General features: G+C 34.4%; 1 protein-coding gene and 1 long non-coding RNA gene across 10 annotated transcripts; both read left to right on the top strand.

Moving 5' to 3' along the window:
* The first annotated feature begins 2,329 nt into the window (after positions 1 to 2,329).
* LOC108807283 (uncharacterized) lies at positions 2,330 to 4,426 on the top strand. Of its 9 annotated transcripts, none has more exons than XR_008935884.1 (8): positions 2,331 to 2,585; positions 2,676 to 2,783; positions 2,926 to 3,107; positions 3,221 to 3,358; positions 3,522 to 3,635; positions 3,740 to 3,780; positions 3,903 to 3,954; positions 4,137 to 4,426. It is a non-coding gene; the product is annotated as an uncharacterized LOC108807283 (long non-coding RNA). The 9 variants fall into 9 exon arrangements; XR_001942719.2 differs by having other exon boundaries at positions 3,221 to 3,377; XR_008935885.1 differs by having other exon boundaries at positions 3,221 to 3,380.
* A 3,593-nt stretch (positions 4,427 to 8,019) lies between these two features.
* Positions 8,020 to 11,319, top strand: LOC108811406 (disease resistance protein TAO1-like). Its single transcript, XM_018583458.2, has 3 exons — positions 8,020 to 9,144; positions 9,243 to 9,533; positions 9,639 to 11,319. Exons 1-3 carry the CDS (start codon positions 8,047 to 8,049, stop codon positions 11,079 to 11,081), a joined length of 2,832 nt encoding a protein of 943 aa, XP_018438960.2. The 5' UTR covers positions 8,020 to 8,046; the 3' UTR covers positions 11,082 to 11,319.
* Positions 11,320 to 16,105: the final 4,786 nt, after the last annotated feature.

The raw sequence follows: 16,105 nt of genomic DNA, 5'->3' as shown, positions 1-16,105 counted from the left end.
CTCGAAGAGATCATAGATGAGGCAGTAAAGATAAAGAGACTATCAGCGAGGGTGTTAAAGAAGAAGTAATAATGATGCAACAGAGGAAGAGAACAATGATTTATCTTCAGAGTTTGAAGAAGAAACAGAGGAAACAGAGTTGCGACGTTCTACTAGAATCACTAAGAAACCAGGGTATTAGATGACTATATACTTCTAGCTGAAGCAGAAGGAGAGCGGTTATTGTTTCTCCTAGATGAAGAACCGTGGGATTTCAAGACTGCAATGGAGGAGCAAGTGTGGCGTGACGCGTGCGAGGACGAGATCAGTTCCATTGTGAAGAATAAAACCTGGAACTTAGTTGACCTTCACCAGGAGCTAAAGCAATAGGTTTAAAGTGGATTTTCAAGATAAAAAGAAACGCAGATGGGAGCATAAACAAATATAAATCGAGATTGGTGGCTAAGGGATATATTCAAAGGCACGGCATTGATTTTGAAGAAGTTTTCGCACCGGTTGCTCGTATTGAAACTGTAAGGTTTCTTGTTGCTCTTGCAGCATCAAAGGGGTGGGTGATCCATCATCTAGACGTAAAGACCGCTTTCCTCAACGGTGACCTAAAAAAGAGGTCGTATACGTTAAACAACCCGAGGGATTTGAAGTGCAGGGTGAAGAAGATAAAGTATACAGACTTAACAAAGCTCTGTATGGACTGAGACAAGCACCAAGGGCATGGAATGAAAAGCTAAACAAAGTTCTGGAGCAACTACTATTCAAAAGGTGTACAAAAGAACCAGCCTTATATCGCAAGCAAGAGCACGATGAGCTTCTTCTTGTTGCTGTATACGTCGATGACCTCTTGGTCACAGGTTCTAACGAACACATAATTGACGTCTTTAAAAAGCAAATGTCCAGCAATTTTGATATGAGCGATCTTGGGTTACTAACCTACTACCTCGGGATTGAAGTAACACAGAGAAGGGGAAGATCACGTTGAGTCAAGCCAGATATGCGGAGAAGATTTTAAAGGAAGCCGGCATGGATGAGTGTAATGCCACTCATACACCTATGGAGTTTGGTCTGAAGTTGTCTAAATCAGAGGAAGAAGACGACATCGATGCAAAGGAGTACAGGCGTAGATCGGGTGTTTAAGGTATGTGCTACACACACGGCCAGATCTTGCGTTCTCAGTTGGTTTACTTAGTCGATATATGCATCAACCGAAGCGTTCGCACGGAGCAGCGTTAAAACAAATACTAAGATACCTAAAGGGAACGACAGGAGTAGGCCTCGTGTACAAGGAAGCAAACTCGTTGAGTCTAGAAGGTTTTAGTGACTCAAGTCACAATATTGATGAGGATGATGGTAGGAGTACTACTGGGCATATATTTTACTTGAATAATAGTCCTATTACTTGGTGTTCTCAGAAGCAGGAAACGGGTGGCATTATCTTCTTGTGAGGCTGAGTTTATGGCAGCAACCGAAGCCGCAAAACAAGCCATATGGTTGCAAGAACTAATGGGAGAAGTCGTTGGAGATGGTGGTGATCGAGTCATCATAAGGCTTGACAATAAATCTGCCATAGCACTTACAAAGAATCCCGTCTTCCACGGACGCAGCAAGCACATTCACAAGCGCTACCACTTCATACGAGAATGCATCGAGAATGAGCTAGTTGATGTTCAACATGTTCCGGGAGCTGAGCAAAGGGCTGATATTCTGACAAAAGCTTTGGGAAGAACTAAGTTCAAGGAAATGAAAGATTTAGTGGGAGTTCAAGATGTGGGAAAGAATAACTTCAAGTTTAAGGGGGATAATGTTGGAGATAAACATGAAGTTAGCTTAGAGTCTAAGCAACACTAATCCAAGTGTATTAGGAATAGGAAAGTTATTACCTAAGAGTTTAGGAATACTAAAATCTATATAAGAGATGCAAGAGTGTTGCATTCAATATAAGAGTTTATATTGTGAGTTGAGAGCTTAAGGTTTTTGAGTGTTTCCTTAAGAGAGAGTTTAATAAAGAGAGTTCTTTATATTGAGTTGTGTTCTTCATATCAAGTTTAAAGTTCTAAGACATTCTTTGAGCTTATATTTCTACAAACTAAAGCATCTTTAGTCTAATCAATATACAATACTAAAAGCTAAATAATCTCAGCTCTTACCCTATCCACGTCGGATCAATAATTCAACCAATGAAGGATTGTTGTTTTGCCATGTCACACACTCAATTAATCGATCACATATTAATAATGAGTTTACTTCTGTGGGCTACTGATTTATGTCAATTGGCCCATCAGCTGCTGATCAATGTCAATTGGCCCATCGTTAACAAAACCAGGCGGCTTCGTCTCTTCCAATTCATCAGAATCAATTCGCCATTTCTATTATATTAATCATCATCCACTCCCATTCATTCAATAACGTTCTTCAATCCTATCTAATCAGATGCATCCTTCCACCTCCCTGTGTTTCTTCTCATATATAAATCCTTTTGTATCAGTTCACGTTGAACCAAATTCTAAATCCTCCCTAAGACAATTGATCGACCGCCATGATACCCGATCATGCTTCCGGGAATCTACCAATTCGCCATCATCGATGAACACGTATGTGCCGTCTCGCTCCACTTTCATGTTTCCTTCCATCTGTCTGCACTGTAATCTAATTAACCAGTTTCCGTTTTTTTCTCCGCGAAGCAAGCTTCATCTCATCTAATCGTGCTCCATGATACGGCCTCAACTCAAACCAGGAGCTAATTACATCCTGCAGAATTTCTTCGCAATCACAATCGAGTAGATGAACTGGTGAGTGATTGTAGCTGCAAAAGTTTCATGCTTCACAGTCCTAGCTATGTTTTTAGTCTCTCTTTTTTCTCTGTATTTGGTAAGATGCCACATGAATCTTCGGTGCAATCTTAATCATATTTGTTTTGCTTATTGTTGCAAGTTGGATTGTAACCCAGAGATTGCCAAGCTGGTGAATGAGGAGGAGGTAACTAAGGCTGAGACAATGACTATTGGTGAAATCTTCGATTACATCAACAAAGGGTTCACCAAGGTAAAACTTGAGCTGTAGATATGCCACTCAAATCAACATACCTAACCTGGTCTTTGACGAATGCATAAGGTGTTTTTTTTTTTGTCAATAACTGTTACAAAAGTTGTTTCTTTCTACCACTCTAACAGCCACACATATTAAACCACATTTACTGCAACTGCTGAGTTGCCCCTGCTCTCTGCAGTTTTTTTGTCTGCATCTTCCAAAGGGATTTGGAGACCTTGCTGATGAGGGAAATAGCAGCTCAAGTAAGAGTGGCGAAGCACAGGAAGCCAAACGTGCTACTCATGGAAAATAGTGCATCAATCGTTCATGATAAGAGGTCCACTACACATGTCAAAGTGGTCCTTTTTCACTTTCCTTCCTGTTCTTAAGTTTTGTTCTGTTATTGCTCTGTAATAGATCCTTTCATATCTTAATTATTTCGACAAAGCTCAAGTTAGACTTTGATCTTTTTATTGCTTTGTCTGATTGTGTGGTTTTAGTTGTTTGCTCACTGTTAGCTCGCACCCTCTGACCCAACCAAGAAGAAGAAGATGAGAGTTGTCATTATGGATCCTATCGAGGACTCAACAGAGTCGCAAGCGATTCAGTGCTTGGTAGTGCCGAGAAACTTTGGTTGTTTTGTACACATATATTACTTTGGCTGTTTCACTTCAATGGTGTACATACATTACTTTGCCTTTATTTATTTTCACTGCAGCTTTTGATGGCCTTCAGAGTTCATTTGCTAGACAAAACTCAGTGAGTGTTCCAACGTCTTACGTCTTCTAAACTCTTTTCTTTTTGAACTGGTGCACTGATAATAATGTGTCTCACAATACTTTTTTCCAATGGGTGGGTTTAACCTCACATTTCCAATGGAGGCCATCCTTAGAAACTGCAGCGCATCATAGATGACACTACAAGGTGCTCCAGGTAAACACTAAAGCTTACTATTGCGTCTTCTTTGTTGTTGTTGTTATTCTCTCTTTAGCTCATCAAGAAACTTCTCTATTTACTTAACCAAGGAGAGTCATTCAGCAAGGTTGGTTTTATGGTTACATGATATTACTTGAGTTAAAGGTTTTCCATGTTTTCTCATTTTTCTTCATGTGCAGGTTGAAACAAAATAACTTACTATTCCGTTACAAAGTTTTCAGTCTAAAGACAATGGTTTGGGAGAATGTTCTGCTTGATCATGAAGGAATTGTCTCCAAGAGCTGATGAGGTTCGTTGTCTGTAATTTGCCTTAGTAGCGGAATCCTAACATATAGTTAGGTATAGATTCCTCTGCCAAATAATAGACAAAACTCTTTTTTTCACCAACTGAGAGATACTTGAAACAAGCTATTGTCGGAAAGAATCATGGTGTTTCAAGCTATTTGCTATCATGATATTTGCATGGTTATTGGTTGCAAAATCAATACTTCCCTTAAGATGGCCGCCATGATGGATGCGTTAGTTACTGCTTGACTTAAATCAACTTGAAAAGATTGAAGATTACTTCTTCGAATTAATTGTAAAATGAAGCACAATGGTGCCACATATAATACAAAGGTCGTTTACTATGTATTATGACCCAATGTATGATCTTAAAATTCTTGCGTAAACATGTGTTTTGTTTCTCTATTTACTGCAATTTTGGTCGTGCTTTTCTTTTTGAAGAATACAGTAATATGATCTTCGTAAACATAACCGGGCTTTCGCTTATGCAAGTAAAATGAGCCTATGTTTTCCAAGAGTGTCTATGCAAATCAATTTCTTTAATTCTTATTTGAGACTCTTTATTTTTGATATAAACACATTATGTAGAGCTAGCTTCCTGAGGCTTTTGTGCTGTATCCGGTTTCTCAAAAGAGGGAGGAGTTATGGTAGGGTGGGGGAGGTTGGCAGAAAATGCAACATAAAAAGAATCAAATTAAGAAAAAGAGTGCGCTGACTTTAGAAAACCATACGATACACTCTTATGCTTATAGTTGTAATGGAGTTAGCTTTTTATACTCTACATCAGGTTTTGCTTGATTAGACTTAACTTCTTCTTTCACTTAACAATTTCATTTTTAATTGCTTACCCCTCAGTTTTATCTTCTGCCAAAAACCATTCAAATATTACAAGAATCAGTAGATATGATAAGATTGGTCATAATCACAACAAATCAAAGCTTCTTTTACTGGTGTTTTCAATCTAGCAACAAAAAATATTGATGATGAATTTTGACTTCCCTTGCAACGGTATTAGAACATCATTGAAAATGTGAAAATGGAGGTTGCTTTCAACATTTGTAACAGTTCCATTTTTAATTTATCAACAACTATTAAGATTATACATCTGAAGAATAATCTTTAGATCTAACATTTTTTAAAATCAGAGAAAATGATAAGTTTTTAGTTATAAACTTCTCAAAAGAATAATTGCATTGGTAAAAAAAATGCTTACTCATTTAGTTTATGATGCAAATGCAGAAATAAAGAAAACAAGAAAAATGCATATTTTAAATTTTCAAAAGATTTGAGTTTATGCTTGAGAAATAACCTTTATATCATATTTTCCAGTTAACAATTATAGCATCTATTGAAAACTTTACCCAACTATAAGACCTATCTTCTTTTCATGTAATCGTTTGTTTATGTTTTAATTTTGAAGTCTTTAGTCAAAAAAATTATAGTATCTATATTTTGGTATTAATTATAGTATTTCATATAGATAGAAAATGTGTATATTGTCCAAAACATATATAGTTGTGCAGAAATTAAAAGGAAAAAGATGGAGAAAGGTTCAAAACGTTTCTGAATATAAAGAGTAATTGAATCATAACTAACTTTAGTTAACATTTTATTTATATTGCTTAGTACTTACAATCCCAAATTTACTTCTCATATTAACAATTAATCTTGAATTTCTGTATTTCTAACTTCATCTTATATTTAAATATAAATGATTTAATTGTTTAAATTAAATATTTTATTTTTGTAAAAAATGAATGAAGGCATGCCACATACTTTAAAACAATTATCTAATTATATATATAGCTCTTAAATATAAACAAATACATACATATATATATATAATATATTACGGAACAGCCAAACATCTCTATTGAAGAGCTATTGAGGAGCTGTAATGCATAAATAATAAAAAAAACTAGGTGGTTCGCCTGCACATGCGGGCCTAAAATATTTTATAAAATTTATTAATATATATATATATATATATATATATATATATATTACTAATTAAAAGAGTATATAATGATAAAATTATTATTTTATTTTCATTTGAAAATTCTTACGTATTATAAGATTTTGAAAATTTATTTGTACACTATATTAACTAGAGAATAAATCTTAAAATTATTTAATATCCTCTTTTCAATTATATAAAATTAATAATCAATTATATAAAATTAATAATTTTACTTGATTAATGTTTAGTTATATGTTTTATGTTTTCTTTTAACTTTAAATTTTTTTTTTCAGGTAACAACAAAATATATATAACTTATCTTTTTATTTTAAATATATTTTTAAAATTTTGGATAATTCTTACTATTATTAATTTAATAAATAATCTAATACAATAAAATAAATTTCGTTTTTTAGTTAGTTTATATATTTTATTCATTAAGGGTATACACAATATTAACTACTCTAACTTTTAACGTGAGAGCTCCGTTGCGAAAAATCACTTCGCAAATAATATTATAGATATAAAGTTTTGCGGACTATCCCTACAATATATAAAGGTGAAAAACAAATACATAATTGAATGTATAATACATACTGATTAAAAACCTTATTAACAAGAAGTTCAAGTACATGAGTTAGAACTATACTTTTCACATGCACCTCATCTCAGAAAACAACTTCCGACATCATCCAACCTGTTTTTTATTCTAAACTCAAGTTTGAAATTTATGCAAACTTATAAAAGTAATTTACTACAAAATGTGAAAATCTATATGCAACATTTTATAGAAAAAAACAGACCATGTCTCTTCTCATATAATATAATCTTACATAGTATATAGTTTATATACATCATAATATAATGATCGTTTGCACAACAAAACTAATTTCAATATTTAAAAAGAAATTATCCGCGCGTAGCGGGGAAAACGATCTAGTATGTGATAAAATTCGAACAATATCAGTCAATAACGTATTTTCTAGGAAAAGATAACTTTATTTCCATTTAAGCTTAGTCAATAACGTCTAACATTTTCTCATTAGATATACAAAACGTCTTTGTAAATCGTTGCTCTCTATCTCGTAAAATCTCTGTGATCTTTAGATCTTCTCTCCAGCGTAGTAAAGGATTTTTACCTTCTCCTTGTGGCAGTTGCTTCAACCATGTTTACGCTTTTGTGTAATAGATTCTTTTCTATTGTTTATGTAAAGTTCAGAGTTCAAAAAAAACAAAAAATTGCTTCTTCTTCTTCTTCATCATCTCCATCTCCAAAGTCGTCTTTGCCTCGTAATGGGACACACGATGTCTTCCCGAGCTTCCACGGTGCAGATGTCCGAAAATCCTTTCTCAGTCATTTTCTCAAGGAGTTTGGGAGCAAAGGAATCAACCTGTTCATTGATAACAAGATCCATAGAGGAGAGTTTATCGGCCCTGAGCTCAAGAAGGCAATTCAAGAATCAAGAATTGCGATTGTGTTGCTCTCGAAAAGATACGCTTCTTCATCGTGGTGTCTTGACGAGTTAGTGGAGATTATGAAGTGTAAGGAAGAATTAGGTCAAACAGTGATGCCCGTTTTCTATGAAGTTGATCCAAGTGATGTCAACAAGCAGGCCGGTGAGTTTTGGAAAGTTTTTAAGAAAACTTGTAAAGGTAAACCAAATGAGGTTATTAGAAAATGGAGTCAAGCTCTAGCAAAAGTGGCCACACTTGCTGGTTACAATTCAATGAACTGGTTCGTCCTCTTGTTCATAATCTTTCCAAACACAAATCAAACTATCTTTGAACAATTTAATTGACTTTGATATATTTGAATATGTTGTATAAGGGATAGTGATGCAAAAATGATCGAAGATGTTGCCACTGAGGTTGCAAACAAGTTGTTTAACTCCACGCCGTCAAGAGATTTCGACGAATTCATTGGGATGGAAGCTCATATGAACAAGATTTCACGGGTTTTACGCACAGATTTGGATGAAGTGAGGATGATAGGGATTTGGGGTCCGGCTGGGATTGGCAAGACCACCATTGCTAGGTGTCTTTTCAATCGACTATCCCGTACTTTTCAATACAGTGTCTTTCTGATGAATGTCAAAGCAATGTGTACGCCACCGGTTTGTTCAGACGACTACAACGTGAAGTTGCACTTGCAGCAAAAGCTTTTGTCTCAACTAATCAACGAGAAAGAGGAGGATTTGAAGATTTCTCACTTGGGAGTTGCACGAGAAAGACTGAATGACAAGAAAGTTCTTGTTGTTCTTGATAACATTGATCGGTTAGTACAGCTAGAAGCCATGGCCAAAGAAACTCGGTGGTTTGGTAATGGAAGTCGAATTATCATTACAACGCAAGATCGAAAGATTCTTAAGGCACATGGGATCACCCATATTTACAAGGTTGATTTCCCATCAACTTGTGAGGCTATTCAAATGTTTTGTATGTATGCGTTTGGTCAAAAGTCCCCTGAATATGGTTTTGAGAAGCTAGTATTGGAAGTTACAAGACTCGCCGGTAGACTTCCTTTGGGACTAAGGGTTATGGGGTCATATTTTCGTGGAATGCCAAAGGAGGAGTGGGAAAATGCACTACCAGAGCTAAGGATGTGCCTTGATGGAGAAATTGAGAGCATTTTGATGTTCGGTTATAACGCATTATCTCATGTAAATAAAGATTTGTTTCTTCATATAGCCTGCTTTTTCAACCTAGGAGAGATAGAGAAAGTGGTAGAGCATCTTTCAAAGAGATTTTCTGATGTGAGGCAACGGCTTAACGTCTTAGCTGAGAAGTCTCTCATATCTTTGGAAAGTGAACGTGTGAGTATGCATGATCTGCTAGTCCAGCTGGGTAGAGATATTGTCCGCAAACAGTCCACAGAACCTGGACAACGCCAGTTTTTGGTCGATAACAGAGAAATTTGTGAAGTACTTGCTGATGATGCAGCGGTAAGTTTTGCTATTAGTGTTATATTGCTCGTTACAAACTGAGTCTGTTTGATAACTAGCTACAATCATCTCTACCTTATTTTTGGTTCTGTTTTCAGGGTAGTAGAAGTGTTATTGGCATAAACTTCTATGGAGACAAAATAAATGTGAGTGAGAGAGCCTTTGAAGGGATGTCTAATCTCCAGTTCTTAAGATTCAGAGTGATGCGTGATGGTGGAGGAGATACATTTATGCTATTTGGTGGACAAAGCTGTATATCTCGTAAACTTAGATTACTAGAATGGAGATATTTTCCGATGACATGTTTGGATTGTATTCCCAACCCAGAGCTCCTCGTGGAACTATTCATGTCTGGCAGCAAACTTGAGAAGCTGTGGGAAGGAACTAAAGTAAGTTGTTATCATTTTTGTTGATCAAATTTTTACAGTTATATAACTTGAAAATCTAGACTAATAGCATGTAACAAATGCGTTCTTGTTGATATTTTCTGTCAGCCGCTTAGCAATCTCAAGTGGGTGGATTTGAGTGATTCAAAAAACTTGAAGGATGTTTCTAGTCTCTCAACTGCCACTAGTCTACAGGAATTAGATCTCACAGGATGTTCAAGTTTAGTGGAGCTTCCATCTTCTATTGGGAACGCCATTCATCTCAAGAAGTTGCATCTCGGTGAATGTTCAAGTTTGGTAGAGCTCCCTTCTTCTATTGGGAATGCCATTCATCTCGAAAAGTTGGATCTCACTGGATGTTCAAGTTTGGTAGAGCTCCCTTCCTCTATTGGGAATGCAACTGATCTCGAGTTTCTGTCTCTTCGTGGTTGTTCAAGTTTGGTGGAACTCCCCTCATGTTTTGGTAATATAAGAAACCTGGAGGAATTGGATTTAAGTGACTGCTCAAGTTTAGTGAGAGTCCCTTCCTCTATCGGAAACGCCACTAGTCTTCAGCGTTTGAAGTTTAGCAGATGCTCAAGTCTTTTGGAACTTCCTGCTTCTATTGGAAACCTCCATAAACTATACTCTTTGATTTTGAAAGAATGTTGCAAGCTGGAGGTTCTTCCTGTCAACATCACTGATTGCTCCTTGATGAAAAGTTCTCCTGAGATCTCAATAAACATCAAATCTATGTATCTCAGTGGAACTGCAATTAAACAAGTGCCTTCATCTATCAGGCTGTGGCCTCGTCTAGATGAATTGTCTTGTATATATGACGTGCATCTGTCATACTACGAGAACTTCAAGGAGTTCCCTCACGTTCTTGACATCCTGACAGGTCTGGTCATGAGCAACACAGAAATACAAGAGAGTTCTTCTTGGATCAAGAGAATCTCTCGTCTTCGTCAACTTGTAGTCAAGGGATGCAAGGAGCTTTCGTCACTCCCACAGCTTCCAAGTTCATTATCAGAGCTAGACGAAGAAGATTGTGAGTCTCTGGAGAGACTAGATTTCTCCTTTTTTAATCAAAAGATTGCTCTCAACTTCGCCAACTGCTTCAAACTGAATAAAGAAGCGAGAGATGTCATCATCCAGACATCGACTAATTATGTAACGATGTTACCAGGTAAAGAAATTCCTAACTACTTCAACTATCAAGCTAGTGGAGGTTCCGTAGTAATGAAGTTGAACGAGAGGCCTTCTCGTTCACCAATGATATGTAAGGCTTGCATATTACTGGTTAGTAAAGATGAGGTTGAAGCTGCTAAAGGTCAAAGGGTGTATGTACATCATCGGATCAAACAGAATAGCCTCGATGTCCCCTGCAATCGAAGTGAACTCGTTCTGTTTCTTCCTTTAACGGAACATCTGTACATTTTTGAATTCGAAGCAGACGTGACTTCAGACGAGCTTTGCTTTGAGTTTGAGGTGGAACGTAACGAGTTTTTGGTCGACTGTGACAAATGGATGATAAAAGAATGTGGAGTGCATTACCTTAATACCAGTTGATGGGTTGAGATATGTAATGTTGTGTTTTTTTTGTGTATCAATCATCCTGTTTTGGTGGGTTATGAGCAGTTACTTTTAGTTTCCTGATGATTAGGATATGGTTTAGAATCATTGACAATGACCATTCTGGTTAAGGTGTTAGGATAAACGAATCTATCTTATACTCAAATGATTCTATATGTTTAATGTATCTCTTAGTTGTGTATTATATCCTGTTTTAAGATATGGTTTAGAAACATTGAGTATGATCATTTCAGTTAAGTTGTTAGGATAACCATTAGAACTACGGTGAAACAGTTGGCTTCTCTATCACTATATAAAGTTGTGGAGTATTGCTGTATAATGCTACAAGAATTTGGGAGTGCTTGTCATATGTTAGTAAAACAAACGTAATATATTTCATGAACAAAATATAGCACAAACAACAAGCAAAACCATCATAACCAAACAACAATAACAAAAGATAAATAATGACAGCTGGTCAAATCATATTTTAGAGCTTCAGATGTAGCTATGGTTTCAGCATACCATCAAGAACAAGATGAATCAAATGCCTTTCTCTATCGTTGTATATAGTTATGGAACTGTGACAAAGATTACTGTTTAATGCTACTTCAAAAATTTAGTGAAACAAATCAAACATCTTCCATTCAGCAACATGAACAAAAGGTAGCAAAAACAAACAACAACCAAAAACCAAAAACCAAAAGCATCCTCTAATCACACAGTATCACTGTTAGTTTCTATGTGGTTAGATAATAATTACGAAGCTGTAACAATGGTGGTGCAAGGGATCACTGCTTGGCTACAGTTTCCGAGTGAGATTACTGTGATAAGACCAAATCTAATGGCTATGAAACAAGAGTTTGGTGATATACAACACAAAGATTCTTGAGCTGAAGAGGCAACAAGTGGCTCTGAAAGAACAGATACGCCAGATGGAGCCATGTGCAAGAGATCGTGGCATAGAGCTTGAAAATGTCAGAGTCTGAGTTTAAAGCAACTTCATGGTAAGCTGTGAAAAGCAAAACTCTGATGAGCTATCTCCGATGTTAGTTAAAGGTTTGTCTGAGATAAGTGGCTTTTGTGTTACAAATTTTTTTTTGGCTTTTGTTAAAATGATTGGTTAGTGATTATTGGTTAGCCGTTGGTACAAGCTATTAAAGGAGCAAAGTAGTTAACCATATTCTTTGTCTAATAACTTAGTAATCTACTTTTTACCATCTCTCTTAGCTTCAGTATTTGTTTCTGTGGATCTCAGGGGAGAAGCCTAAGTAAGAAGGAACAAGAGTGCAAGGAAGATGTAGATCAAGAGCAGAGTCCAGTGTCTTTTCTCGGTTTTTTTAGCACAAACAAGCTGTTGTGCCATGTGAACCTAAATGGTCTTGAGCAGGATCATCAAAAATGAAGCTAGCTAACTATTTATTAAACCTAAAGCTTTTGTTATTTAATCTAGTCTTGACATAGTTAGTTTAGTATCATTGACTTTTAGTTATAAAATGTTAACCATGTTTGTTCTAAACGTGAATGGATAGTCATAAGACTCACAACACTAGCTTGCACAAAGCACAATTGTCTGGAAATCACAAATCATGATTATTTTTCTACTGAAACTTATTGTAGCAACTATAAGAAATATTATGCCTAAGAAGAATAGCAAAGAGACCATTAACCTGTTAGCTGAAGTTTTGCCAATTGATTGCATTTTGCATGGAAGCTTCATGCCTTCATCAGACATCTCGAAAAGGAGAAATAAAAATGAAAAAGGGGAGGTGGATGTTGGTACTTTCCAAAAAAAGAAGCTCGGGTTCAGTGAATGGAATTTGGATCTAATTATAAGATGAGAAGTATAAAATATGGATGATGTGAGATGCAAAATTTAGGTTCCTTTAAACCATTCATACAACATTTTCATTTGTATGAAACAGAGAGGTGTCTATAGATATGGCTTTGCATTATAGGCTAGAATAAAGTAAAAACGACCACTTTACAATGCATTTTGTGCGGATGGAACATGACACTGATAGTTTTGGTGAACCAAATAGTTCATGGAGTGCATCACATATGTAAAAAGATGGAGTAATTAGCATTAACAAACGGGGTTCGTGCTTTTTATGCAGTTTCATTCTGCGTTATGACCTTGTTGTAGGTGCTTATTTGGTCATATGCTGAGTGTCTCGCTTGATGAAGCCGAAAATGAGAGAATAAGGATTTGGTCGCCAAGCTTCAGAGACTCGTGTCAAGGTTAACTGTTTGTCTCTCGAAGGTTTGAATGAAAGTCACATTATTACCATTTTGCTAGCTAGAGGACCGACCTCACAAACAATCACAATGATATTAAATTTATACATATGAATATTTTATACTACGAGTATCAAACTGCTAATTGCTATATAGTTTTTAGCTGTAAACTTTTGTTTTTCATTGGCATGATCACACCAGCTATTAGAAATAGATTTCTTTTACTTTCTCAAATTCAAACACCACTTACAGTTGTAACTTGTGTATACGTTACATGTTACAAGCCATCCGCAGTAATAGTACATCCTAAACAAATGGAATTCATGATAATTGCTCTTAACCAAAAGTCTTAGAGGTGTCGGATTTAAGCAAAACATGAGGGGCATCCATAAGGTAGTGTGTTTTGTTTTAAGGAAAAACTAGATTCTGACCCGCCCTTCAGAGGGCGGGTATATTTTTGTTGAAAATATTAATTTTATGTCATCAATATTTTTATACTTGATAAATTATATTTTGTTAAGAATTTTATGAAATTTATCTAAAATTATTGTATGAATAATTTTTGTTATTTTAAATATGATCAAAATTTTGAAGACTCCAAATAATTCTGATTCGTATTTTATGATTTTTGTTTATTAACCTGCTGTTAAACTTGTGAATTATTTCACAATGATTTTATTTTTAGTATTTTAATTTAAAGAAAAAGTTTAATATTTTTAAACTATTTTTTTGTCATAGACCCGTTATGTATTGATAAAATCTGTTTTTGTGTATTTTAAAAAGTTTATATGATTTTTTATTTTAAATGAAACTATTTTTTTAAATATTTGAGAACATTCGGGTCTTCAGAATCTAGATTCTGACCCACCCTTTCAAAAGGACATGTACATTTTTTGTTTAACTTTTTCTAGATATTTAATTGTAATACTTATGTTTTTTTTCTTAATCATATTTTTTGTAGTCATATATGTGTATAAATCTTAATCAAAACCTATTTGATTTACTGTAGAAATAATAGTAATTTAAAGTTGGCCGGCATATACTCGTTTCTTTATAATTATAAATCCATTTTTTTTAATCATATTTATCTATTCAGATTAGGCCTAGGCATCCGGTCCTCAGATCAGGTCTTATTGGGTCCGCATCTTTCGGTTCCTGAAAATTTAGATCCATATAGATATCTATAGTTTTTCAGGTCTGCTCGGCCAGGATCTTGTCGAACTCTTGTCGGTTCAAGTATATAATTCTAATATACGTAAAACACTCGTAATTTCAGTTTTATTTCAGATTCGGGTTGATTTGGGTATATAGGACCCGAAAAAAACCTGACATATCCAAACTGAATTTGAAAACTCAAAAAGTACCTGCAAATCCTAAAAATACCTGGAGAAAATATATCTGAAACTTACACAAAATCAGATCCGAAAACTCGAAAGGTATCTCAAATTTACCCGAACACCCAAATTATATTTTTTGGAAATCTAAAATTTACCCGAAACCTGAAATTATACCCAAAAACCTGAATCCGTTATTTAAAAAAATATCTGAAATATCTAAAATACACACAATCATCCAAATTTACCTAATATATAATAATTTTTGAGTATTTCGAATACCTGATTGGGTCTCTTGTAGGACGTAGATCCAAACCGAGACTTGTGGGTCCCCATAAAAAAAGATCCAATAAATATTTTAGCATAAACTTGAATCTGAACCTGTATTTTTGGATCCATTCTAGTTTGGTTTTTCGGGTCCGGTAAAATGTTAGACCTATATTAGATCTTGATCTGTACTTGAAGCGCATATATAGTGTTGTTTTGTATTTTTTCTGTAAATATGTCTGAAATTAATTATTACTATTTTATTATTAGCTTTCTAATCATAAATTTATGAATACAAATTGAAGATTTATTTTAAATTTTAAATATACTAATTTTTTAGTTTATTAAAAATATTGCAATACAAACTATAAATAATATACATATAAATATATATGTATATATATATATATATATACAGTTATGATAAATTATAACACATACCATAAAACCATAATTTTATATAAGAATTTGTATAGCATATTAATATATTTGTGCGTGTGTTTGATTTTTTAAATATTCAAAAACAGATGTTGTTTTCGTGATAATCTTAAAACGTGTAGTGATGTAGTGGCAGTTACAATCTAATATGTTTTTACAGATATCTATATGTTAAATATTGGCAGTTAATTATTAGGAAAACATAATTATAAATACTCACTAGGCACTGGTTAAACACTTTATATTAGATTGATTGATTAGGTGGATATTTAGACCATTTTGTTTTTTTCGTTTTAAAATATAGTTCGGAATAGAAAAACTTAATCTAATCTCATGCGTACTTCATAGAAAAGGATTTATTCCACAAACAGTAATTCATTTTTTTGTTTATTAATTTATTTTCACAGAAGAAAATTATACTAAAGTATAATTCAATTTTATTATATAATTATTATTTTAAAAAAAAAAATTAGAGTGATTCACTAGAAATTGTTTTATAGCAATTTTTTAAATCTGATTTTTCTTGTTTAGATTTGATTTAGGCATATACTGATTTCTAGAATGTAACACATACGTATCATTTTATCTTTAATAAGAGAAAATAACATAATAAAAGTAATAATCAGGCGTTTTGTGGTCTGGAGGTAAAATATTAACGGCTATGAATTTCACTATTTAAGTTCGAACTTCGATCACTGTCGATTAAAAAAAAAAACAGTTTCGTGTATGTTTCCGACGGATTCT

Source organism: Raphanus sativus, chromosome 6 (assembly GCF_000801105.2).
Source record: "Raphanus sativus cultivar WK10039 chromosome 6, ASM80110v3, whole genome shotgun sequence".
Lineage (NCBI taxonomy): Eukaryota > Viridiplantae > Streptophyta > Magnoliopsida > Brassicales > Brassicaceae > Raphanus > Raphanus sativus.
Note: the sequence above shows the minus strand (reverse complement) of the source record. Positions and strands in the feature narration are given on the sequence as shown.